The 26,152-nt window shown below is 39.4% G+C and overlaps 2 protein-coding genes and 1 long non-coding RNA gene across 6 annotated transcripts; 1 reads left to right on the top strand and 2 right to left on the bottom strand.

Annotated features, from left to right (window-relative positions):
* Nucleotides 1-441: 441 nt before the first annotated feature.
* On the bottom strand, nt 442-4,310 carry LOC147333023 (uncharacterized). Of its 4 annotated transcripts, XR_015128862.1 has the most exons (6): nt 4,274-4,310; nt 4,020-4,152; nt 3,536-3,599; nt 3,007-3,159; nt 2,558-2,645; nt 442-1,971 (listed from the first exon to the last, which is right to left on the bottom strand). It is a non-coding gene; the product is annotated as an uncharacterized LOC147333023 (long non-coding RNA). The 4 variants fall into 4 exon arrangements; XR_015128863.1 differs by having other exon boundaries at nt 3,536-3,571; nt 4,020-4,307; XR_015128861.1 differs by having other exon boundaries at nt 1,050-1,971; nt 4,020-4,307.
* A 5,631-nt stretch (nt 4,311-9,941) lies between these two features.
* On the bottom strand, nt 9,942-17,602 carry LOC147333022 (GTPase IMAP family member 8-like). The gene is made up of 4 exons (XM_086289935.1): nt 16,808-17,602; nt 14,535-15,245; nt 13,741-14,403; nt 9,942-12,422 (listed from the first exon to the last, which is right to left on the bottom strand). The coding sequence occupies exons 1-4, from the start codon at nt 17,598-17,600 to the stop codon at nt 11,701-11,703; spliced, it is 2,889 nt and encodes a 962-aa protein (XP_086146061.1). The 5' UTR covers nt 17,601-17,602; the 3' UTR covers nt 9,942-11,700.
* A 1,473-nt stretch (nt 17,603-19,075) lies between these two features.
* LOC147333021 (migration and invasion enhancer 1-like) lies at nt 19,076-20,754 on the top strand. The gene is made up of 4 exons (XM_086289936.1): nt 19,076-19,223; nt 19,427-19,524; nt 19,707-19,783; nt 19,882-20,754. Exons 1-4 carry the CDS (start codon nt 19,195-19,197, stop codon nt 19,963-19,965), a joined length of 288 nt encoding a protein of 95 aa, XP_086146062.1. The 5' UTR covers nt 19,076-19,194; the 3' UTR covers nt 19,966-20,754.
* The last annotated feature ends 5,398 nt before the right edge of the window (nt 20,755-26,152 follow it).

The following is a 26,152-nucleotide window of genomic DNA, read 5'->3' as shown; positions in this document are numbered from 1 at the left end:
TGTTTGATGGGTAATGTTTACATTTTCAGCATCTTGAGTTGCTGATACTTAAAGATGAGAGTGATGGGAATGGCACTGGTTAACATTTGGGTATAAATTAAAGAATTTGGGTAAACTGAAATTTTGACCCGGTGATGGCATCAGAAGAAAAAGTAAAATGATCACCCAAGTGTTATTAGAGTTCACAGTTCATGGATAGTTACAGCAGTGTGTTTTATCTGTGTTTTGTCTGTGAACTGTGAGTGTCTGTACAAAGTTTCATGGTAAATTACCATATCATCCAGTGGAGTCTCCAAGTTAAAAAACACTGGCCCAAAGACACACATGATGCTCAAAAGCTATTAAATAAAAAACGTTTTCATATGTATTTGGACTCCAAACTGCATTTCTATAGGAGTCAAGCTCCAGTGTTACACTGCAATCCTGCACACAGATACACTGAAAAAAATATGTTGTTGGATTTACTTAATTCAATGGTGGACATTTGTTGCACACAGATGTTTTGCTTTGGCAGCAACTTAAACAATTGAGTTAAATTAACACAATTTATTCATGTTCAATAAACCTGTGCAATTTGTGTTGATAAAATGTGACTTAAACATGTTTTGATGAAGTAATTTGAGCTCTTGAAATATTTTAATCCTTCACAATTTTCTCACTTTATCCCAACACCATTCAATAACTTTTACCCAATACTACTTGGTCACTTAAATACTACATGTTATCTTCAAATTACATTTTGCTATTATATTCTAGTATCAAATACACAATTTTCAAATGGAGGCCTTATAACAGATTATATTGTTCTCTTCCAAGATGGTTGCTGGCATCCACCAGTAACCTTTCAAAACAAAATGTCTAATTTCACTGCATTGACAGTAGGTAAAGAATTAAACTGACATTACTCCACTACTGAATCTATATAAACCAACAGTTAAATAATGTCAGTTCTTCCGTGTTCTCTGGAATCAATCACAGCAAAGAAATTAGACTCTTTCTTTTGAAAAATGTTGGGAAAGAACAATACAAAACATTCTATTTAAGGCCTCTAATGTCAAGATTCAGTTAAACAACAATTATAACTAAACAATTTGAGGTAATGTTAGTTTCCATTAACATTAAATTAGGTTACTGAATTGGCAAACACCTTCCTATTAACACTACCCATTTTACCCCAATAACTAAAGAAATTAGCACTTGCAGGTCAAAACCTTTATTCAAGAGACGCAAAAATAACATTGATACAGTGACTGTCAAAAATTACGGCACTGTGACATCTTGGTTCAAAACAGCACACTTAGAAATATTCAACGTTCCTTACTTCAACTGAATGAAACTGAAAATACCATTTCACACGGCCCATATGGGATATTTAGACTGTATAACTGTTCATGCTACATCTCTTCACTAGTAAAAGAAAGAAAAAATACAAAGAGAAATTTAAAAATGCTGCCAAACAGACAGAGAACTTGTACAGAGCAAAAGGAAAAACAAACAACAACAACAACAACAAAAAAACGGCTCGTCCTCATGGCAGTTGCAGAGTATATAAAAATGAACCCTGCGATCCGTTTCTGGAATTGAGCTTCAAAATGCAGCAGAACAAGTGTGAGATTTAAATGTCCTCTCACCTAGAGCTGGTCACCTCACATGCATAACAGTGAGCTTCGTTGCAGGAGCAGTTTTATCTTAGTTGTGAGCTTTTCTTGAGAGCTGAGTTGCTTCCAACTCCATTACCACCCTTTGAATCACCTCAAAAGTGTAGCAGAGTTGTGATGGGTAACTCATATTGAAGGAATAAAAAAGGTCCAAACAGCATGGCTACTGCAAAGGTCACGTTATCCAGATCTTGAAGAACTACTATACCCTCGATGATGATGCCAACGTCAGAAAAGTCATTGCCTGGTGCATCCTCTGGAGACAGATGTTCATTGTGGTTTTCTCAATCTGTGCAGTGGCCTCAGTCAAGTCCTGGTTAAACACAAAACATTTCTTTAAGATTCCTTTTTAAACTCATCTCTTTTGAATCTACCAGTTCTAATGTTAGAGTAATTTAAACCAATGCAAGCAACATAGTAAATAGCTATAGCCAAAGAGTGGCCTGCCATGCTGCCATTCATGGTCTAACAGAGTTTCTAAGAGAGGGTGAAAAACATAATAATTTCAAATGCTTTACATTAGTTTTTGTTAGAAAGACACCGGCCCATCAGAAATCCAGGTTATGTCACTCAGAAGATGTTAGAATTTAGACTTTCAGCCCCACAATTTGGTTAGCTGTTGGTCTTTTTTTTTTTTTCAAACAAAAGCTAATGTAAATATTGGTGGGATTTTCCTTTGTTCACTAGAATGACAAATTTAAAGTTTTTTCACACTGATGTGACCCCTAATACAGGGGTGGGGCCTCAAGGGCCGGCGGCTGAGTTCACTACCAGGCCTCATGTGAACTTCAAATTATTAAAGAGGACTACTGGTCCTAACCAGTCCAATGAGGATCAAGTGGATAACTAAATGCATTTTTAAATGTTGCAAAGCCACAATCTACTCATAAAACACTCACCATGAACTCCTGCACCAAGATGTTGCAATTGTCTTTCACACAGATGCGGAGCACTTTGATGAGACTCCCTTTGAGCATTAATGTCATCCTTGAGTATTATAACAAAGAAAACAGAGATTTGTGAACTTTTCAGTAGCACAGAAGAAAATGATCCCAGACCAAAACTTAAACCAGTCAACATGCAACACCAGCATCTACAAAGCAATATCAAAAGTTCCTGTTTGACATCAACTTTATGGATATATAGTTTCCAGAACATTTATTTTTTTAAAAAGATCAATTTTTCTCAGTGGGCCAGTAAATGCATGACGAAAATTATGGCATCCTTTCGGTGGAATCAGTACTCACAGGTAATAGTTGACTGTTTCAATGGATGCAGCATAAAAATCTTTTACTGACCTAATGCAATACATATACACTTTGTAGTTAAAGAATTTTAAAGTTCTTACTGTCATCATGGCAGCTACATCCTTTAGCTTTGTGCCCTGTTCCCCCGATCACTTTGCAAACACTTTCAGCAGACTGTCAGAGAGAAACTCAGCTCCGTCAGAAACCTTGACTGTAAAGGCATGGTTGGGATGCACTGGAATGCTGCATTTCATCTGAAATGACATAAAATTATTTTGAAATAACAGCAGGCACTGTGCTTGGTTAATAATCAGTAATGTTTTGTTGAATAAAAACTGTGTTTCCAGATCTTATGGGATTAAAAAAATCCAAAGATGTTTATTTCTGATTTGCAACCCAAGAACCCACAAGTTACAACCTCATTTTAGTTCAAGTGTGCATTAATGTGAGTCCAGTAATCACCTTTCTGACAATACATACAGGTATAAGTTAAACCTATGGCAGATTTTGGATTTCTCAGTTGTATTAATAGGGTGGTCTATTTGAGTATGCATGCACCTAATAATTATAAAAAACCTATTATAATTAAGTTACAGAAACCTTAAGCGAAAATAGAATATACTTTCTTACCATAACACCTTGAACCCACAATCCATCAGCTGACTCCTGGTGAAATGCAGAATAGATGTGGTCTCTCAATGTGCATCAACAAAAACAAAAACAAAAACAAAAAGACAGCAGGTGAGGGCAGGAGGGGTAGGGATGTAAGCTAGCATAATACCGCTGATGATATTAGCTAAAGCTGTTCAATGTCCAAAATCTCACTAACACCACGGTGCAGTAAATACACAATGTAACTGAAGAGTCAGTTGACAAATCTATTCACACAGAAAACCAAATTATGTTATGAGTGCCTCGTAATTAGGTTTAATGTGATATTACGGCTCTTGTGCCAAAGACAAATTCAAATGAAAAAGCGCCAATTCTTTGACAACAGATAAAACAGCAAATAAGCTAACGGCTCTTTTTTAGCATGTTACATGGCGGCACTTTAGACGTTTAACTACATTTGGCTGAAATATGGTAAATATTAATTCAAAAAATCAAGACATACCAAAAAACGTAGAGTTGGCTGCTCGACTTGACTGAGATGGATGCCTTTTTTAAACCACGATCCAAAGCCCGCGAGATGAAATCACGCGTGGTTTCACGAGATTTAACGTTGCTATCTTATTGACTTACTTCACCTGAACATGATATGAACAATTTAATACACCCTTTCTGCATATCATGTAGTTTTTACACTATATAGTTACATTTAACTTTAAAACATGAGGCAATTGTGTTAAATACATGCAAGATGCTTACATAAATCCAAGAGATGGCCAGTCCCTTTTTTTCAGTGTAGTGGTTAAGTTATAAGAGATCCATGATATATATCTTATTTAAGTGCTACTGACATGTTCCAATAATAAAGTGCTGGGGAAGCATTTTGCCTGGCCAGAGTGGGAAGATAATGTCTAAAGGTGAAATCCACTTCAGGGTCAGACCACAAACCCAGTATGCCACCGCTGATTGATTTACGGGGAGCTATTCTCTCATTTCACTCTCCGTAATAGGTCCTGTAATAGTCACTTGCAAAGCAGTTCTAAATTTTTAACATACAATTGTGTTACTTTATTGGTCTCCAGTCACGGGGTTAATGATTTAACGAGTGAGACTTTGTGAGAAACAGACACAAATTCAAAATGGAATGGGAATTTACTCAACTGGCGTGCAGTTATTTTCCTTAATTGTTTCCTGAACTTTGCCCTTGAGGTTTTCCCTGACCCGGCATATCCTGATGGGGCAAAATGACAGACATGAATTTAGGAAGATGGAATGGGGAGGCCTGGGTGTGAGTGTGTAAATGCAGCTGTTCTGGTCTGGGCCAGGTGGCAGCAAAGCCAAAAGTACCTCATTTACTTCTGACACAAACTCCTCCATCATCTCCATGTTTGAAGCCTGGATATATTCATAGTACTCCTGAATATTTTTAGTGAAATTCCCACAAGCTAAATGACATTTTAAAGAGGACTTAATGAGCACAGGGGTTCCCACATTAATGTCCTGTGTTTCATTGGTTAAACTAGTTTTGAAACAGCTGAAGACTTTTGAGAAATGTTGCCCTGTGTCTGCAACAAAAACAAAGACAGTATTTGATTATCATGCATCCCTTTATTCTCCATCCCAAGTCAACCCAATACTCCTCTCACTGCCTCTGTCACAACATTTTCATCAAAGCTCTTAGCTTCTAAAGCATCCTGTATCAGGAAAGCAGTAAACAGTGATGCTATTTTAATGCATCATTGATTTTGACCAGAAGTATAACAGAATTACAACTAAAGGAGTGCTGTAAGTTAAAAATATGAATGTTATTTAGTATTTTTTTTCTGCCTTTAAAAAACATTAAATTTTATATTTTGGCATTAAAATATCAATTACAGAGCTTGCATGTACTGGGGTATTAATGTTTTTATTATCGTGTTAATTTAGGGCAGGTCAATTGGGTGTTGGTCTAATAAATTTGTTAAGCTCTGTAATGAGAAAAAATAAAGAGGACAGTATTTATTTCCCTTATATATTCTACATGTATTGAGGATTCAGAGCCATGACACTACTTAGAATACGTATAGAGCAAACTGCATATTTAGATATAATAGTTCCTAGAGGTTTGATATGAAAGAGTTGTGCACTTGAGAGTTGAAGCCCTGTCAGACAAATCTAAAAACAGAGAATTTAAACTTTATCTATCCAACTTAATCAAGCACAGTGTCAAATGGACTATCCAAAGTCCAGTGTCTGTAGATGTTCTGAATGGTCATTCTTGAAGATGGTGTTATCATCCAATTCCATAACCCTGTCCATGAAAAACAGAAATCGTACCTTTAAGTTTGGTTGATCTTGCCTTCAAGGTCATTTCTGTGAGCTGCACTGCTTCCAGCACAGCTGCTATTATTTTTAGATGGTTCTACAAAAGTCACATTCTGACCGCATGTGCTGCTCTGATATGTACTGGATTTCTTCCAGTGGTAATGCCCTACAGTGGCCCTGAGAGGCCAAACGGACTGCAACTTAAGAAAACACCAGCAATAAGAAAAACACTGCAAAAGCACACAAAACACAACGGAAATAGTTAAAAACGGAAATAGGAAAAAAACGATTTCCAAAAGTGCAAGGGAAGTGTTTCTGGGGAGACAATAACCCGACGGACCAGTTGGAGGAACCAAAACATGCTAGGTAAGTGTGTTTTAATCTCATTATTCATATAATACTGATGACGGATTTTTAGGCAAATAGTTAGGCTAACACACTTAACTCTCATCTTTTCTTTATTCACAAAACCGATAGACCCTTCACTTCTTTTAAGGGTCTCCTAGTGCGATTAAGTTATTGCAACTGGTCCGTCAGGTTATTGTCTCCCTAGAAACACTTCCCTTGTGCTTTTGGAAATCAGTTTTTTCCTATTTCTGTTTTCGTTTTTTCTATTTTTGTTTGCTTTTGCAGCGTTTTTCTTATTGCTGGTGTTTTCTTAAGTTGCAGTCCGTTTGGCCTCTCAGGGCCACCGTAGAATGCTATTCGAATTTCATTTTGGTAAAGAGAGAGAAGTTGAACAGACAAAAATTAAATAGTGTGTGTGGTCAGCTATTGCATGGTGTGGTCTAAAACCTCAGTGCATTGTAATTTAGGCAACACTGACAAAGCAAAAGTTTGGGTCATTTATGCAGCAGAAAGGTCTTCTTCACACACCTCAGCACATTACAACTCCACGTTGACAGTCTGACCCCAGTGAGCAGATTTACAATGTGTAACCCTGTGACTGTTAGGAAGGGGGAAAAAAAGACGTTTTCCTGGCCACGCTCCTGACAGCAGGTGCTTTGGTCAGCCTTGGAGACTAATGGCTCTTTCACTGAAGACTTCTGTTTGATCTCTTGGTGGTAGCTCTCATGACAAGTGATGATCCACAACACGAAGATCCCCACAGACAGAGCCGGCAGTGTTTCTGCTTCATGGCACAAATTGCAAATGCACACCTGAAAGTGGTCACAAAAGACTCTTTACTACAGACACTTGATGCATGTGTATGACCATGCTGTTTATGCTTCCTTATGCCCAGGTTACTTTGACCTAAATTCTGATTCCAGGCACGATAATGCTACAGTCACACGAGGGGAAATGGGGGTTTGAGACCACACCAGAATTACTGCAATAAACAGTAAATTTGCAGTCTTGTTTGTCTTTGGAATAGTTGCTTTGAAGATTGGGACCAGGTTCAACTGCAGTACTGCTGAGAATAATGGGAGTGTCATTTGTTTTGTCAGATTTAATTTAACAATTTCACTTGATTCTGCCATTGCAGAAAAAGTAAAATGTTTCACGTTTACCAACAACAGGAACTCACTAACAAACAGGTAACATCACAGTGGCTACACCAGTCTTTTATACACAGTCTAGGATTTCTTGGTACTACAGTCAAAAGTTATAAAATCTTTCCGTTAAAAATTCCCAAAAGATTGGTGGCAAATGAAATCAATCACGAAAACGTGGATAGAATGTGCTTTCCCTCACAGCAAGTTCCACTCCACCATCTGGCCTTTCTGTGTTGAGTTTGCATCCTCTCTCTGGCTCCATCCAACAGTCCAAAAGAGTTAGTGGGTTAAGTCTGTGCGCGGCCATAGGTGTTAATGTGTTAATGGTTGTCTGTCTCTCTGTGTTACTCTTGCAACAGATTGGCCATCTGTCCACAGTGTACCCTGCTTCTCGCCCTGTGGTAGCAGGGATACTCTAGCCTGATAAGGATAGGTGGTAGAGAACAGATGGATGGAATGTGGATTCACAGAAAGTTACTACTGCAAGTCTATGACTGTGCTGTGCTAGAAATCATGAGTCACAACCATTGCTGGTTAACACTAAAATCTAACATTAGCCAAAGTATTTTTTTAAATTGCCGTGAACAGCCCCAAAAGAAAAAAACCCATAATTTAGTGGCATAACTGTGGAATTTAAAGAGAAAAAACAAAAAGAGAAAGTTACTATTTAAAATAATCCCTTAAATACCCTGTATGTCTCTGTGGAAAAGCCTTTGTTAATCACAGCCTTGATAGAATTAAGTGTCATCCTGTCGGATTAATGCTAAACTCACCATTTAGCTGTAGCACGCACAAACATGACCTGGCCTAATAGCAGCTGTTTCTGTGCTGTACTAGCTATGTAAGCCTAAAGCACTTGTGAGATCATCATGCAGACTTTCTTTAAAAAGGTAGAAAGTTTCAGTACTCCCGCTGAGGTGCACTGGTGGACACTGCGTCATGTCCCAGACATTACCCCCAGGGGAAGTCAGTGTATCAGAGCATGAAAAGAAGTGGAGGACGGATGATTTCTTTACTCCAGGTCTAAATCATTCCTCTCTTCCTTCTTCTCTAGACCCGTTCCCAGCATCTACCCTGCCGTCCCTCTGCCCGGCTTTCTCTCTCCACCTGGAAAAATAGCAGGCAGTGAAACGTGACACGGGGCAGCGGCTGGGGGGGTCGTGCCGGTCGCTGTGCTGTCCCACTAATGGAGATGGATGTGGGCTCAGAATTGTCTCCTGAACAGCCTCCACAACGAAGAGAGAGAGGGGGGGGGATCCATTTCTACTGCACTTCCTCCTGGGCTACAGAACTCCCTTAATGAGAGGGGAGGGCTGAACACTCACGACTTGATTTGAGAGAAGGAAGGGGAGACCATGAGATGGAGACCTGCAGAGAGAATGGGACGGCTGAGAGAAAAGACATGTGGAGAGATAGAAAAGGGAGAATAGGCTGAGAGAAAATGGGCAGCGGGAGAATAAAGTAGAGGAATGACATGTTGACAACAGAGGAAGATAGATGATAAGACAGGAGGGAGAGAGGATTGAAGGACTAATGATATAAAGGTATAATGCAAAGAGAGAAAATGGCAAGATGAAGACTGACAGAGATAAATAGACCATGATTGCCGACAAATCACTTCTTTGCTATTATGCCTCCCGTAACTCCATCCTCGAAAAGTCTCCATCCCTGTCCTGGGTCCCTACATTTAGATTTCTTTGTCTTTTTTCATAGCTATCATAATAAGTACAAGTTTGAGTGCAGAGCTGAGGCTGGCAGAGGAAAATCCATAACAAAATAAAATTGTGGATGATAGGAGAGTGAGTGATGCTGCAATCGGAGAACAAGCCCAGTAACAAGCACTGAAAAAACTTAATACACAGGAGTTCCACAACAATTGTGTGTCTTTATGCACAAAAATCTTTAGGTGAGTAAACGGCCATGACCATACACACAACTGTGCAGGTCATAGTGTGTTTAAAACCTTGCATCCAGAGGTTAATACCTATCATCTTCCTGGAGACCAACATATATTCTGCATTGTCTCTCAAATCAATCTTTTTTCTCAAATGCAGTCATGATAAATATTCTGTAGTCTGGACCCCGTTGCTACACTGAATGCTCTGCATATGCCGACCATCCGTGGATCCATCAGGCATGAGAGCAACTCATAAGAGGTGTGCATGTGCCAAAAGTTCAAACAGACCTGTCTTCTCTTTTTCTTTTTTTTCACATAAGGTGTGTGCAGTCCTAATACAGAAAGTGTGCTGCAGGTGTAACCACTAAAGAGATACATTTTGCCCCACATTCAGCATAGCCACTGTGATATAAGGCTTGTTTTTCCCAGTATATATGTGCCACTTATACCCTGTTCTCAGTAGCCAGTTTCACTGATTACAGAGTTGGAGCATCTGTTGCCAAATCATGGGTGCACAGCTTCAGTCCATTTTAGCCTGGAGGCCAGCTGATAATTCCACTGCTTTCATCGTGACTGAGGTATCTCAATAACTGAAGACATTTTCCATCCCCAAAGGATGAATCCCAAATTCTTTGCTGATCCTGTAATTCTTCTTCTAGGGCCGCACTGGGGTCAGCATGTGCGGTTAGTGTGAAATGCCTCAAAAGTTATTGGATACTATCCCGTCCTGTAATTGAATTTGAACTTTGGTCCACATGATCACATCCCTACATATGGCTTATCATCTAGTTTCACATTCAAGTCAAAATGTTGGTTTGTTTCGACACTTTGCTAATTCATGATCAAATAGCAGCAAAACTAGGGCTCTTCCCACCAGCCTTAGGTTACTAATATGAACTCACAGACTAGCTGATATGGCTGTGGACTTTTTTTTTCTTGTCACTCAAAATAGGATAGTGAGTCACCATGATCACTTTTGTCCTTACTGATTTTTCATCACTTGTTTTTTATCCTTTTTACAATAGGTTCACACAAAGAGACCACAGGTAGGGGTTTAAATTTGTATCCCATGTCTCATCTAAATCCATGAATCCGTGCCCTGGCATCACATAGCTTTCTGCGCACTAGTAACATTGTAATAAGGCAATAAGTATAAAGCATTACCATGCCATGAAGGCAGCAGGTGTCTTATCTCTCACTACCATGTGGAGACACCTATTTCCAAAGTTGAATAATGCATGTTTAATAAAGAGAAACACAGTGATGTTGCTTGGGAAGAATGACCACACCAGACTTTTGAGGCCTCAGATGTCAGATGTATTTGTTTCATATTTGCATCTAGGTTCAGAATACACATCAGTAATTTTTACCTACATCAAAAATTGCTACCCGCCTCCTGGTGTTGGCATACATGTATATTTGGAAAGATCTGAGAGTTAGCCTTGAAAGCAGTGGACTTTCACAGCATTACTTTGCCAGAGCCCTATCAGCCTCTGCATTCTGTCTGTGTGTGACTCACTTGAAAGCCCTTGATAAACACTGGAGGGCGGAAAGACTTTAAATGTAAGCTTTGCAATTTCTCTATTTTCTCTGCAAAGAAAGTAAGCAGGATTGACTTCCTGTTTGTTAACCATTGTCAGATTCTTGGATTTTGGAGTGTTTGAATAAAAACTGGGTGAAGTAGACGTGGAGACACCTGCATAAGCAAACACAGCAAATCTAAATCTTTGAAGGCTTTAACGATTCTGCAAGAAGCTATATTCTTTATTTAGACGTACAATCTTCTCTGCTTTCATCTACAACGCTACAGAGATTCCTCCCTAAGTTGTGCTCTTATAGTATTATAATAAAAAGAGAAAGATATTTGGACAACATTAGGTTGTGATTATCAAGATCTTCAACTGTCTTTTTCCATATTTAAACAAGAATTTTCATAATTATTTATTTAAAATGGGCTCACTTGTGGCATTGTCTACTAGACACATTTTTAAAGATGCCTGTTGTAAATCTACAATCTAAACACTGTCACTTTATTATATAGAAGTTGGAATATTGTTTTAAGTATGCCATAGGTAAAGGTATACTTAAGAAACAGCATCTTCATTTTTCCTTGATTTTATAACAGTTTTAAATGTTTTTCTAACAATTTTTAACCTTTGATCTTTTTTTCTGGAGGTGTAGTCATCAGTGTGTTACATCAGATTTAATGAATGATGACAGAAACTATTTGTATAATCCATTTCTAATATTTTCCATGAAAAAAAGTTAAATGAGTGAGAGGAACATGGTTTACCCAACCTTCCCTTATACAATAGCGCCATCTTGTGGATAAAAACCATAAAATCTGCTTTAGTTTTTCTTGTTATTTACATAAACCTCCCAAAAACTGCTTCTGAATTTTTATTTCACTCGATAAAATACCAATTTCTCTCTTCCATTCTCTGCTTTTATTATTGATCTTTGTTTCTGTTATTACTGAGACCCCTTTATTAGCGTGTATTATTACGGCCCTGTTTGATTTCGTATGCAAGTTGCTGTATGATCCTCCAGATTTGCTCCACGCGCTTTCTCTGTTCTGCCAGATCCCTCTTTATCTCCTCAAGCAGCTCCAGCTTTGAAAGTTTCCTGTGAATGGATGTAAACACTTCCTCTCCAGCTTCCCCAACAGCATTATCCTGCTCGGGCACGGCGTGGCTCGGTTCAGGCGGCTGACATGATCTCATGGCTTCTTCCCACACAATCTCAAAGTGCAAGTCAACGAAGGCTTCCAGTTCCTCCAGGCTGCTGTTGCCCCGCTGATCAATGAATGTCTGCAGGCCTCCAGACTCAGAGACCCTCCTAAGAGTCCGCTCTATCAGTGCAGGATGGCAGAGTGATTGCACACTGATCAAATCTTGTTCTACACATGCCTCGTTCTGTGTCTGAGATGAAACCAGATGCGTTGTTTCAAGTCTGCGTGGGATGGGATCCATGTGACCCTCCCTGTTCACTCTCAGGTGGTTGTGAGGAGCAGGAGATGGGACATGCTGAGTCACTTTTGGCAACCTCAGTACTTGTTTGCCAGAAAGCGGAGAGAATATATAGGACATGAAGTGATATTGGTCCACAATGATGCATCCAGCCAACTCTGTGGTTCTTCCTGCTGGTAACGCTACTAACTGAGAACAATCTTCTGAGAGCTTTGGTGATCGATAGGGGAGAGATTCAGGCACTGTGAAGGAAATAATGACACTTGATGTGATTTCCTGTGAGCAACAAAAAGTCTTCACTATTAAGACTAGGGATGGGTACCGGTGTCCGGTGCCTTGATGGCACCGGTTCTGACATAAACGGTAGTAACCAGACCGAAAAGCAGCGCACATTTCGGTGCTTTATTTCGGTGCTTTATTTCGGTGCTTTTTTTTCCTGAGCTGTGATACACTTTAGATTCTAGCCAATCATTTTACGTTTCCGAGGATAGTAGGCGGGGCCAGGTACGTACGTTCTGTTAGAGCAGAGCTACAGATTAAAAATGTCCAAGGCGAAGCGGTCAAAAGTCTGGCTGTACTTCACTGCAAACTATGCAAACTCAGCAGCCTGCAACAAGTGCTTTAAGCTGATACCTCCTTTGACAGTATCACAGTAACACCTCAAATCCGATGAAACACCTGGCGACGCATAGCGGTTTTTTTTTTAAAGCCCAGAAATGCGCCGTATTTGATAGCTTGCTGCGAGACCTCACACCGAGCACATCTACTGCGGGTGGGTTGCCTGTTATGCAACATCCCCCAAAAACACGAAGAGGAGAGTCCTGGCCCCTAGCCCTGCCAGTGTAGCAGAAATGATGACGGATGATGGTGGCAGCAGCCGTTCTTCTCTGCGTGAGTAGCTAATTTACGTTGAGTAGGCTAACCACGTTATTACATTAATGCATGTAAGGTGAACTAGCTAACATCATCATAGCTACATGCGGCTGTCTTCTTGTTTGATGGCAGATACTCCCTTCACCCTGGCCAAAAAGGCTAAAATGACCAAAGAAAAAGTGGAAAACAGTTAAACATGAGAGGTTTAGGACAAAGTTTGTGTTTTTTCCATTGTTTAAGCACTGCTTCCAGCCAAGAGTGATACCATATATGCCCCATAGCTGCAGAAAAGGCTAACATTGTTATATTTTTACAAAAAACAGCTGAACATGAGAGGTTTTTGGACCAATTTTGTGTTCTCCATTCTTTAAGCACCGGTTTGAACACCGTTTGAGCACCAGCACCGTTTCAAAAGTACTGATTTGGCACCGGTATCGGATAAAACCTAAACGATACCCATCCCTAATTAAGACTATTATTTATTAACAGTATAAAACACATAGACCACATACTAAATGAGTCTTTCTTTGTGTTTTCCTCTGTGATGTTTATTATGTGCATTTTTTTTACTTTCCCTATTTAAATTAGCTCATAATGCTGTCTAATTTTCATTTTGTTAATAGTCTTTAAACCCATTGGCAAATTCAAAAGACATATAAAAGAAATAGTTTCATTAGGTTTACTCACAGTTATTGGACTGCTCAGGTCTGCTGCGCATGAAATCCTCTGGTCCCCTTTTGCACAGTGGCTCTGTGCCTATCTGCTGCTCTTGAGCTGAAGCAAAACTTTTCCACATGTGATCACCTCTGTGAAGAAGAGCCTGCCTCTCATCAACCAGCATCTCTTCCATCACATCAATTAGCTCTTTAACCTGAGCTCCATCTCCCCAGTTCTTATTGTCTAAAACATGATATCTGTTCCCACACTTCTCAACAAGCCATTGCAGTGGCTCTCCTTCGCTTTCAATGTGCTGCTCGATGCTTGTGTCACCCAGCATGTCACCATAGCTGAACAGGACCATACATCTGCTCCATAACTGATCTCCACCTGCCTCCAGGTCTTTTTGCAAGGTTTTCCTCCAGGTATCTTTGAACGACGAGCTAAGATTGACAACCAGAAGTATAGCACAGGATGCCTTCAAGAAGTCCGATGTCACAGAGAGGCAGCCTGGTGTGTCTACTACCACCACCATCTTGCCACAGATATTTCCCTTCCTTTCAGTGCAGGAAGTACTTTGAGCAGCCGTGTCAAAGCAGTCTCTGCTGAGGATGGTGTTTCCACAGGAGCTTTTGCCTATTTTTGGGCCACCAATGAGCACGACTCTCAGCTCTGTCAAAGGTTCGAGGTTCTCTGGCAAACAGAAGTGTTATATATTTATTTATTTCTAAAAATCTAAACAGAAAGCCACCATGCTGCTAAATTAAATATTGTTAAAATGAGTAAAACAAGATCTTGTTGACTTTGTTAATTATCCAACTCACCCAGCTGAGCTCTTGCCATCTGCCTTTGTTTCTTCTTCTTCATTAGCCTTTCTCTGGCTCTCTCTTTCTCTCTTCGCATCGTCCCCTCCAGCTGCTCCAACACTTTCCTCTCTAGTTTATAATAGCAGCCGTTGTCACTGCTAGTGATGATTTTCTCAATCTTTGCAATCAACTCCCTGACTTGAAATTCCTTATCTTTCATTTTACTGTTCAGAACATGATACTTGTTGTCACATCTTTCAACAATCCACCGCAGAGCTTCTCCCTCACTCTCAATGTACTGCTCAATAGGCGTGTCTCCGAGCCAGTCCCCAAAACTAAACAGCAGGATAACGTGACTCCAGATGTGTTCACCGATCATATCTAGATGCTCCTGTGCTGCTCTTCTGCAGGTCTCTGTGAATGCTCTGTCCACACGGATCACCAGCAGAAATACGTGAGGTCCCGGAGGACAAAAATAAGAACTCAGCGCCAATTCCCCCCGATCAAAGTTGGAGCTCTCATCACAGAAGTAGTTCATCCACCACCCTGGTGTGTCCACCACAGTTACCAGTCTCCCAAGCACCATTTCTTGTCCAGCCTGGCAACAGACTGTCCTAATGGGTTTAGGGTTGTTCTCTCTTGCCAGGATAGTGTTGAGTGCTGAAGTCTTCCCAGAACCCTTAGCTCCAAGGAGCACAATCCTGATGTTAGTAACTCCCTTTGACTTATCTGAGAGAAGTAAAGAAGAACAAGGGTTGGTTAAGTAGATTGTGTTTATATTGACACAATAAACACACGTACACAGACACAATTTTAAGTGTATGTTCCAGATGACATTTGGGGTGGCGATGGTCAGCAAAGAAGCAGTCAAAGTAAGTGGAAGTTTCTTGGACATATACTTTGTAGCCAACACTGTTTTCTGCTGTAAGCGGCTATGGATTGAGCTTTCTGAACTTTCTAGTTTCATCACAGAATATATAAAGGACCTCTTTCTTAAAGCTCTCAGCTGTTTTGGAAGATTACTGGTACTATTACAGTTTTTTTCCTAATTACTAAAACACTTACAAATTCTGTGTACACTAATAGCTCACTATGACACACTGGGCAAAGGGATTCACTCGTGATGCACAATGCATAATGTGAGGCAGAAGAGAAACACAACTAGCACTAAAATAAATGTTCACACTTGCTACTAATACAGCTTAACAGTTGAGTGTGAGTCCAGAAAAGGGAAGTTAAGGGTTGATGCCAACTATGGTTAGTAATGAACAGCAGGGTTATAGGTTTCAGGTGGTCAGCTGGAGCCTTTCTGTGTGGAGCTTGCACAGTCATCATGGCTTCCTCCCACAGACAAAAAATATGCTGCAAAGTTAACTCATGATTCTAAATTTGCCGTAGGGAAATTTTTATTTCGTGTGTTGTAACTTTTGTACAAGCGCAAGACAGCACACGAATTTGGAAAGACCTCGGTTACGGGTAGTGAACACTGTGTTCTGTTTTTTTAGTGTGTAATCAGTCCTCAGCACTTATGATTTTAGCTGGTTGTGTGATTTTAAGCACAGGCAAACAGTTTTGTTGAGAATGAGATTTTGAGGGTTATATAGGTTGTATCACAATTTAACAAACAAATAGAGGTAATTTGGAGTTGTTCAGTTGGAGAAATGACATCTGTGCATGGTGAGGTTTTGTTTTTTTGTTTTTTTGAAACTTCTGCTTCTTGTGGTTTTGAGTTTTGCAAAATGGTTACATGACATCTGCCAGTTGCGTCAGGGCAAAAACTGCCCGAAGGGTTTTCCAAAACACACAGTTTCAGTAAACTGGATTGCATGTTACTGTCAGGGTCTAGCTTTTGTGTTTTTGAGTTTTGTATTCTTGTTTAATATATTTAATTTTGTTTTTCTGTTTGGTCTTTATTTTTACTCTAGTGTTTAAAGATTATTTTTTTTGCACTTCTGTTTTATTATTCTTTGTCATTACCTAATGTTCTGTTACATGATGACTTTTAGTCTCAGAATTTAGTTCCCACTTTGACTTCATTGTTATCCCTTCTGCTACACCTGCAATGTTTCCCTTATTATCTGGTTTCAGTATTAATTACTTTTCTCTCCTGTCTTCCCTTTTCACTGTCATCTTGTTTAATGGGTCTTTTTGTCTCTGTGTTAGTACTTTGTCTTTTCATTACTTCCTCTTTCACTGAAGATTATTCTTACTTTCTGTTTTTCATCTTTTAAGATTTCAACAAATGTGTTAATAACTTTCACACATACATACGTACATACACATCAACTCACTTTGTATCAGAGATCTGTGTTTTTTCATTTTCTTTAACCTCAGCCGAGTCCTCTCCTCCATCTCTCTCTTTTCCTCTTCATTCACCCATAAAATTTTTGCCTCCATTTCAAACACACTGTTTCCATTTTCTGTGACAAGTTTCTGTATCTTTTCCAGCAGCACTGTGCGTTGAGAGTTATCACTCGGGACAACACTGTGACACCTCTGGCTGCACTTTTCACTGAGCCAGTAGAGGGCCTTTCCCCCACTTTCTACATACTCTTCTGAATTTGTGTCTTTGTACTTCTCAGCACAGGTGAAGACAACCATGCAGTGACTCCACACCGCGTCACCCAGCAGGGCCACGTGTTCCTCCAAAGCCTTCCGACGCTTTTCTGACAAGACAGAGGTTGCCTTAATTATTATAAGGAACACATGTGGGCCTGGCGAGCAGAGAGCAACGCTGGTTATGATCTCCCTCTTCACCAGCTTAGGTGTGTTCTGAGCACTGGAGTCACACCACCAGCCAGGAGTGTTCACAACTGTGACCCGCAGTTCGGACACTTTCCCAATCCTCCTGGAGCATAAAGTCCTCTCTTCTGTGCCAAACTCTTCTTTACCCAGGATTAAGTTTCCTACAGCATTCTTTCCAGAGTCTCTGCCACCAAGAAGGACAATCTTTAACTGTGATGTACACCAACCATCCACTAAAGAAGAAAAATAGAAATACACATTAAGGAAAAGAGGCAAGAATGAAAAGCTAATCCCAAAATCTTCTTTTTTTACTTGTTGATGAATTCCCATCCATGACATAAAATATCAAAAAGACTGAAATCAGAAATGCATGTATCTCAAACAACAAGAACAAGGCAGACTAATTTAAAAGTATTTTTGTTTATATCAGATCCCAAAACATGTTTTCACCCTGATAAAGATAAATCATTTCACACTCTACAACTAATTAGCCCCTTCTTGATAACTGTGCGGGAGTAAATTGTGATATCACGCATCCATTTTCTCTGTGATAGGGCCTTAAAGCAATGCTTTATTATGGGTGCGGCCACTTTGAATCACAGATGGGTGCAGTTTCCCCTGATTCAGCATTGCACTAAAAGACGCTTTAAAGATACTTCTTCTAAACAAAGAAGAAAGAAATTAACCAAGGATAAATGAAACAGCTATTAGAACATGAGGCAAGTATAAAAATGAGTAAATATGAAGCATGAAAGATTTATTAAAGCTTATATACCTTATGGCTGACTATGGTTTTTTTCATCATGGATTAATAGAAACATTTCAACACTGTATTACATAACAGCATTAAACTCCATGCTACTTATCAATGAAACTATAGTGAACAAAAATGAACAAAACAATGTGGAAATATCACTAATCAATCCATTGTGACCAATTTCTTTGTTAATGAAACATTATGAAATCATTTCATGACACTAATAATACAAAGTCTTTGGGTTTCAGACATAATTGTGTACGTTTTGTGGTGAATAAGGAGAATCATATATTAACACTTACATGTTGACAGATTGCTAGTTGCCATCTCCAAATCTGTGCTGTCTATAAGCCTGTAATGTATAAAACAATCATCATTTTCTCACGTCTACTCCATGTTTCCAGCCTTTGTGTGAAAAATGCAGACACTGAAGGAGTCATGGTAGTGTGTAGAGTCTGAAGGTCATCTGCAGTCAGCAATGAGACACGCCTGCCATAAACACTAATAACCATTTATCATTTACTCCACACAAACAAAAACTGTATTTTTTTCATAATACTCAGAGAGGTTTGGGGGTTAAAACATTTAATAAGTAATTTTGCAATCACGGGACATTACATTTTAAAAATAAAATAAAAAACTAACACCATAATCACACTCAATTTTTGGGATCCTGTAGTGTCGCCATGTAACTAAATGCCTTTATTCAAATTAACTGCAAATTTTAGGTTTTCCTGTTTCCTGCTTCTATTTATTCTTTTATTCGCCTGATGAGCGAATAAAATCAAATAAAATGTGCCGCCAAACCATGAAACAATAGCTAAAACTCTAATTAGCTTTCAAATAATTAATGTGTAACACTAACGTTGCACTTTTTTTATTTTCTTTTTTTCTGCACTTTAACAATGATATTTACATGCAGTACTTCCGGTTAAGCCATTCAAAATAACCTAATTAGTTAAAGTTTAATGTTTTTAAAAATTAATTTAACATTTATTTCTTTTTAAAGAAAGAAATGTATTGTGTAGCTCTGTGCTCGGACTTCTCTCGACAGATCAGGTTTTTCTTGGTTTGTGGGGTAAATAAGCTCCGCCCCTCTTCCGGTTTGGTTTTACACAATCGGTGGTTACCAAAGCAGACGTTCGGAGCTCTGTGGTCATTAGAGGATCAGCGACGATGGGGGTCAAAGTCAGAGTGGAATATTGGTATTTTTTTCATATTACGTACTTTCTTTATATTTTCAGTTAACTTTTTGTCTGTTGTCAGTTTAAACACAGTTTCACTTTTGGCTAGCTCATAGCTAAGCTAGGTGCCTGCGCAAGCAGCAGCCTGAGCCAAGAGTAAGGAGCGCTGATTCTGCTTTTGCTTGTATGATTTTCTTACGCACCTGTGTTTTTATTTAATTTAGTGGTGGATGAGGTTACGAGCCCCGCTATCGTGAGCTCGCCCGTGTTGTCAAGGGTGAGTTTAGCGATGCGGACGTGACAGGTTTCGTGGGAAGAACCGGTAAGTCATCGTTGATCGCTGCACATAAAGCTGGAGCTGGAACTCATGGTTTGTTTCATATCAGATGAGACAAACCACGAGTTCATAGCTCCAGCCTTAAATTCCGCCCCTCCCTTTATTGTGAGCTTAGATCATCAAAGCGCCATTCTCACGTCCTATTTCTGCTGCCCTTGGTATTATAGGTAGCTTTGAGATTGAAATCAATGGGCACCTGGTCTTCTCCAAGGTTGAAACTGGTGGATTCCCTTATGAGGATGACGTAAGTACTGTGCATACAATTTGCCTATCATATGTCAATTAGAAAAGAATAGCCCTTTATTGTCATTGTACACTTATACTGTGTATTTCTTGGCACAGGTCATGCACGCGATTCAAAATGCTTATGATGGCAAACCTTTGCAGAAGATCACCAAAAGCCGCGCTCCATGCGTCATCATGTAAACCTCCCTACTGCTACACAACCGTGCAGCTGTGGTTTACACACCCAGAAGAGAAGCACTAGCAGTAAACCAAACTCTGCTCTGCCTCATGGCTCCTCTCTCTGTTCCCATAGTGGTCCTCCGGGGTATTAATGATTACCGTTGCTTCAACTATTAAAGGTTATGGTATGATGTATCTGTCCCTGGAGTTCCCTCATCATAGGAGCAAAGACAGGGAGATGATGTTGCAGATGATATGGAGGGAATTCACCTTTTTGTCCTATTGCCTGTCATTTTCTACCCGACTAGTTGTGTTTTGTTTCTCACTGTAGGTTTGTTTGGTTTTTTTGTTGGAACAATACAAATGGAAATACATTATCTTTGCACCACACTATGCATAATAATTTGTCACTAAAGCATTTTTATGATATTTCATCATTTTCATAAAGTAGTAATTCACTCTGCTGGTTTTGAATAGATTTGCATTGTCATATTTGTGGCTTGGTGGATGCAAAGGGAATCTTGACTTTTTTTTTTCTTTTTTTTTTAATCCATATCAAATTTGAAAGGAGTACAACATTAAAACAATTGGACGTAATGATGCTATCGTCTGCAGCACCTGAGCTTAGCCAAGTTTCTGCTCTAATTTGTTTCGGTAAAGTACTTTCGCATGAAATGTGTGTTTCTAAGGGCCGTCACCAGCTGGTCTATGAAGCTCACATACTAGATGCTAGCTCATATTCCATAAATCCTTTTGCATTGTTTTCTGATATTAAAACTGGAGCAAGAAATAAAGGCAATTGTTCTTTAAGTACTGCGTGTGTCACTTTTTCACAATTAAAGGTGTCTTATTATCTTTAATAGGTTTCTTAAAATGCTTGCATGTGATTGTTGTCCTCACACGTATTTGGTTCTTGGAACTGGTAACCAGGTGTTTTTCATTGCATGCAAAACAGCTTTTCCTCTGTGGGCCGAGGCTGTCAACCTCTAGGGAGGATCGCACACAAACTGCCAACTATTTTACAGCCAAGTTGAGCAGGCTTTTCCTGTTTTGTCTCTGTCCTCTGACACAAATGGGTGTAGGGCCATACTTGTTAAGGGTACCTCACATAAATACTGACCCCGTTCTCCAGGTTTCTACTTCCTATTGTTATGCATGCTAATTGTTTTGTGGGTTTTTTTTATTTTCTCTCACCTCCATAGGAAAATGAAATAATTACTTATTTAACACGAACGAACAGATCAGATGGAACCTGCCATTGGTGGGTTTCTTGGCACAACATTTAACACAGAAATGTGGCATAAAGATACTGAAGCAGGGCTAGAGACAAAAAATAAATAAAACTTGGTTCTAAAGTTGTTTGCCATACTTTTTGCACTAAGGGGCGCCAAACTCAACAAAGACTACCATCACAAGTATTTTGCCTCCAGCATACCCTCTGTCAAAGAGTGTCACGCTGAAGTCAAATGCGGAAAGAATTCAAATAAGGAAATTGCTTGTCTGAAAAAGTCTCGCAACCTTCGAGGTTTTGTTTTGTTTTTTAGCTATAAACTATGTTTTTATACATAAAAAGGCGATACTATTAACCAAGGCTCTGAATGCATTTTCAGGTTGTATGTATGCACTGAGGACACTGTCCATTCATAAGCTTATGAAGACCCACACAGTCTTAACAAATGTGCTGAAAGTTAATGTTGGGCCTCATTATTTGTGGATTGGTAGATTTAGCAAACTTTAGAAGGCAAATATTAAAAGGTCACTAATGTAATTATGAATTGAATCATAAATGTGATTAGGCTTTTATTTTGAAAAGAAATGCATTGAAATATTTTACTGCTTTTTAATAAGAAATGGTATTCTGTGTAATCAAGTGTTGCATAGTTTGTCTAGGTGTGTCTTTGGTGTTTGGCTCTGGCCTGCAATGATAACTCCCATCAGCCTGCTTGTTGTAATCCTGATAGAGCTCATCTCTGCTGCCTTAGTGCTCCAATAAGGGCACTGAAAATGTGCAGTGCCTCTAAAGAGTATTTAAGTGTCACCTTCCATATACTTTAGTCAGATGTCTTGACTCAGGTGACACCATTTAACCAATTACGTGACTACAAAAACCAGATGGCACGCTAGATGAATATTTTTCATATTTACTGTACACATAAATATGTTGTAAGACAGCTCACTCACACATAACTGCAAACAGGTTTTTCAACATTTTGTGATGTGTTTCAGCAAACGTTCCCCTTCTCTTTTTTCTTTCTCTTTTATCTTTCATTTTCAGATTAAGAAGTCTAAAAGTCTGCTTTGAGTTATAGATTTTCAAACTGCTATAATGAGGCTCTCCTCCAAGTCTGTACAATCTTTTATTTCACATATTTTTATGCCACCACAAATGGAAAGTTTTTCATGTTGCTGTCACATTTTCCTGAAGTTCCCTAAATGTTTATGAAAATGTGTTTTTGGACACACATTCATAATCAAATAGGCTATACAAAGCCTGGGAGTGTCTGTATACTGTATGCGTAGAAACATGGCCACCGCAGATAGCTTCTACAATTGCTGATAACAGTGCCACAGTGTCTTTGGCTGGGGCCCACTTCCCTCACTGTGGAGTATATTTATGTATTTACGCTCATAGACAATTATTATTCCTTCAATGCCAGGTCATCAACCAGGAGTTCACAACCCACTGGCCAAGAGCAGCTATAAAATCATAATCATGCATAATCATAGTTCCATATATAAGCATGAAGGCAATTTAAGCCCGTAAAACAAACACATTGTTGCTAGTAGTTCTGCCAGTGTTTCTAAACTCTGAAATCAGTCACTTCAAAAAATGTTCCAGCTACTGTTTACTGTCTGGCTAGCTAGCTGGTGGGTATGAAGACATATTTGACGAGCTCACACTGTCAGCTTAAGGGGAGTCCTTGAAAACTTGAAAAAAAACCTCTAATGTACACCACAAGTCTGATTTTTAAAAAATCAAAGTAGAGCAGATAGATACACTTATTAGACATATGATTATTTTGAGCCCCTGACTTTGATGCCTCCTCAGATGACTTTGACTTTAGTTCTAATTAGATTGTCTTGGTAGTTTCAGTATGTTAGCATTGCCACTGTGCCCCTGTTAGCACACTGACATGTGTCTATCTTAAAGGACTGCATCCAAGTAGTCACAAATGACAAACACGGTTTTTCTGTTTCTACTGTTTAGATATGTTACAGTGATTTCTTTATGAGTGCATTTTACTATTTTCACATCTTTCTGACTTGGAGTCCTGTGCAGCTCAAATGGTGCTGCCATTGAAGCCAAAGGGAGCAGACCAATGCTAAGATTTTTTTAAATTCACAGAATAAACTTTTCATTCAAATGTTTAAGCTGATTATTCTAATAAACATTTCCCTCCTGCCTGGCAGCTCCAAATTCATCATCCTTTGTCCAATATATCCCACCTCTTCACATGTCTAAACCATCTCAGTCTCCTGTCTTTTTATTAGTTCCATCATCTCCAAACTATTTGTCATAGAAGGTCTCACTACCATTGTGTAAACTCTCCCTTTTACTCTTGGTGCTATGCTTCATTCACAAATCACCCCGACACTCTTCTCCACCCACTCCACCCTGCATGAACTCTCTTCTTCTTTTGTCAACTGTACATTGTCTACGATTGTTGACCCCAAGCATTTAGACTCATCTAGTTTCACCAACTCTGCTCCTTGCATCTTCACTGTGATACCAGTGTCCCTCTCATTCACACACATTTTCTGTCTTGCTTTTACTGAATTTCATTCCTTTTCTTTCCAGACCATACCTCCAACTCTTCAGCCTCTCTTCCACCTGCTCCCAACTCTTACTACAGATCATAATGTTGTCTGCAACCATCACAGTGCACTGAGACTTGCCGGACCTCCTCTGTCAGCCTATTCATCACCAAAGAACAAGGGGCTCAGAGTTGATCACTGATTTAATCCCAGCCCATCCGTCACTCCCACTGCACACCTCACCACTATCTCTCTGTCCTCTTACATGTCCTGCGTAACCCTCACATACTTCTCTGCCACTCCTGACTTCCTCATGTATCTGTAAATTCATATATATACACGTATATATGAATTTACATATATTTTCAGCGGTAGTCTCAGAACTTCAGACCCCGCTATTGGTACAGGCTGTTTATTATTTATAGCTTTTTTGTATGTATACTACCAGTCAAAAGTTTGGACACATCGTCTCATTTAATGGTTTTTCTTTATTTTGACTACTTTTTACTATCTTATATTTTTACATTGTAAATGTACTGAAGACATCAAATATACGACGCAAGATATATGGAATTACGTAGCAAAGAAAAAAATTGCTAAATAACTCTAAACATGTTTTACATTTTATATTCCTGAAAGTCACCATCCCTTTACTTTGTTTACAGCGCTGCAAACCCTTGGCCTTCTTTCAATGAGCTTCGTGATGTAGTCACCTGAAATGGTTTTCACTTCACAGGTGGGCTTTGTCAGGGTTCGTTTGTGGAATTTCTTGCCTTCTTAATGGGGTTGGGACCATCAGTTGTGTCGTCAGGTTGGTACACAGCTGACAGCCTATTTAACAACTGTTAGAATTCATATTATGGCAAGAACCAATCAGCTAACTAAAGAGAAATGACAGTCCATCATTACTTTAAGAACCCAGATTAGAGCCCAGATAAATGCCTCACAGAGTTCCAGCAGCAGACACATCTCTACGTCAACTGTTCAGAGGAGACTGCGTGAATCAGGGCTTTATGGTCTAAGGAAAAGCAACAAGCAAAGAGATTTGTTTGGGCCAAGAAACAGAAGGAATGGACATTAGACCAGTAGAAATCTGTGCTTTGGTCTTATGAATCCAAATATGAGATCTTGGGTTCCACCTGCCCTGTCAGAAAAGGTGAACGGATGGTCTCTACATGCATGGTTCCCACCATGAAGCATGAAGGAGGTGATGTGATGATTTGGGGGTGTTTTGCTGGTGACACTGTTGGGGATTTATTGAAAATTGAAAACACACTTAAACATTATGGCTATCACAGCGTCCTCTGCCGACATGCCATCCCATCCGGTTTGCATTTAATTGGACCATCATTTATTTTTCAACAGGACAATGACCCCAAACACATCTTCAGGCTGCGTAAGGGCTATTTGACCAAGAAGGAGAGTCATGGAGCGCTGCGCCAGATGGTCTCGCCTCCATGGTCACCTGACCTAAACCCTGTTGAGATGGCAAAGGGAAAAAGAGTGCTCAGCATCTCAGGGAACTCCTTCAAGACTGTCGGAAAACAATGACTACCTCATGAAGCTCATCGAGAGAATGCCAAGAGTGTGCAAAGCAGTACTCCAAGCAAAGAATGGCTACTTCTAAAATATAAAACATGTTTTGAATCATTTCACACTTTTTTATTTACTATTTAATTCCAAAAGTGTTCATTCATAGTTTCATAGTGATATCAATGGACACCACTATCGGCCAGATACCAGGCCGCCAGATAGTTAATATACAAGTATTTGTGAGTAATACAACATTTAAACAAAGCTACATAAAGCACATTATGTGTTATACATGTTTTCAGAATTTTTTTCATTTTTTTCATTTTACTTTACACAAGCTGGTAAATTTCTCTGAAACACACATTCACATTATTATTTTGATCAGAGGTCATACAAAAGGCCCGTCACCTCAAAAAGTTTGGAAATCTCTGGCTAACGGCATAACATCATACACCAACATCTGCAAGATTAGTCGCTAACAGCACATTCTCCACCAACCACAGTGTCAATGCCAAACTTTGCAGTTTTAAAGACTGTGATCTTGATCCAAGATCTGTCATATTTAAGGCTGTGTGATGGGCGGATGAATTTCAGACCCAAATATTGGACACAGGAGACAGGAATGACACCAAGGCTAGCTTTAATGCTAATAGTTCGGGCCATAAACAAAGTCCAGAACTCAGACGCTGTTGAATTTCAGACACACAGTCTTGAGTTAAGACTTGAGCTGTGCAGGACCCAATGAAAGACGCACAGGACACATGGGATGACTGGGGGCATGGCAGCTGGGATTCAGTGTCTTGGATGGCCCTTCATAAAGCAATCTCTGAGACTGTCTTCCTCAGATGCTAACGCAGCTTGTACAGACTGAAGAGCACAAAATAGCACAAGTCTTTCTTACACTACAGCATTCAGTCTC

This window comes from Aulonocara sp. 'chitande type north' Nkhata Bay, linkage group LG4 (assembly GCF_057382095.1).
Source record: "Aulonocara sp. 'chitande type north' Nkhata Bay isolate Kocher_YH1m ecotype deep benthic linkage group LG4, A_spYH_male_GT1.1, whole genome shotgun sequence".
Classification (NCBI taxonomy): domain Eukaryota; kingdom Metazoa; phylum Chordata; class Actinopteri; order Cichliformes; family Cichlidae; genus Aulonocara; species Aulonocara sp. 'chitande type north' Nkhata Bay.
Note: the sequence above shows the minus strand (reverse complement) of the source record. Positions and strands in the feature narration are given on the sequence as shown.

Excerpts from the sequence above, each read along its gene's own strand:
- LOC147333022 (XM_086289935.1), bottom strand. The coding sequence starts at position 17,600 with ATGTCATGGATGGGAATTCATCAACAAGTAAAAAAAGAAGATTTTGGG. Across the intron at positions 14,404-14,534 it reads GATGGCAAGAGCTCAGCTGG|AGAACCTCGAACCTTTGACA; the intron begins GTGAGTTGGATA and ends TCTGTTTGCCAG. Across the intron at positions 12,423-13,740 it reads ACCTGAGCAGTCCAATAACT|TGCCTGAATCTCTCCCCTAT; the intron begins GTGAGTAAACCT and ends TTTCCTTCACAG.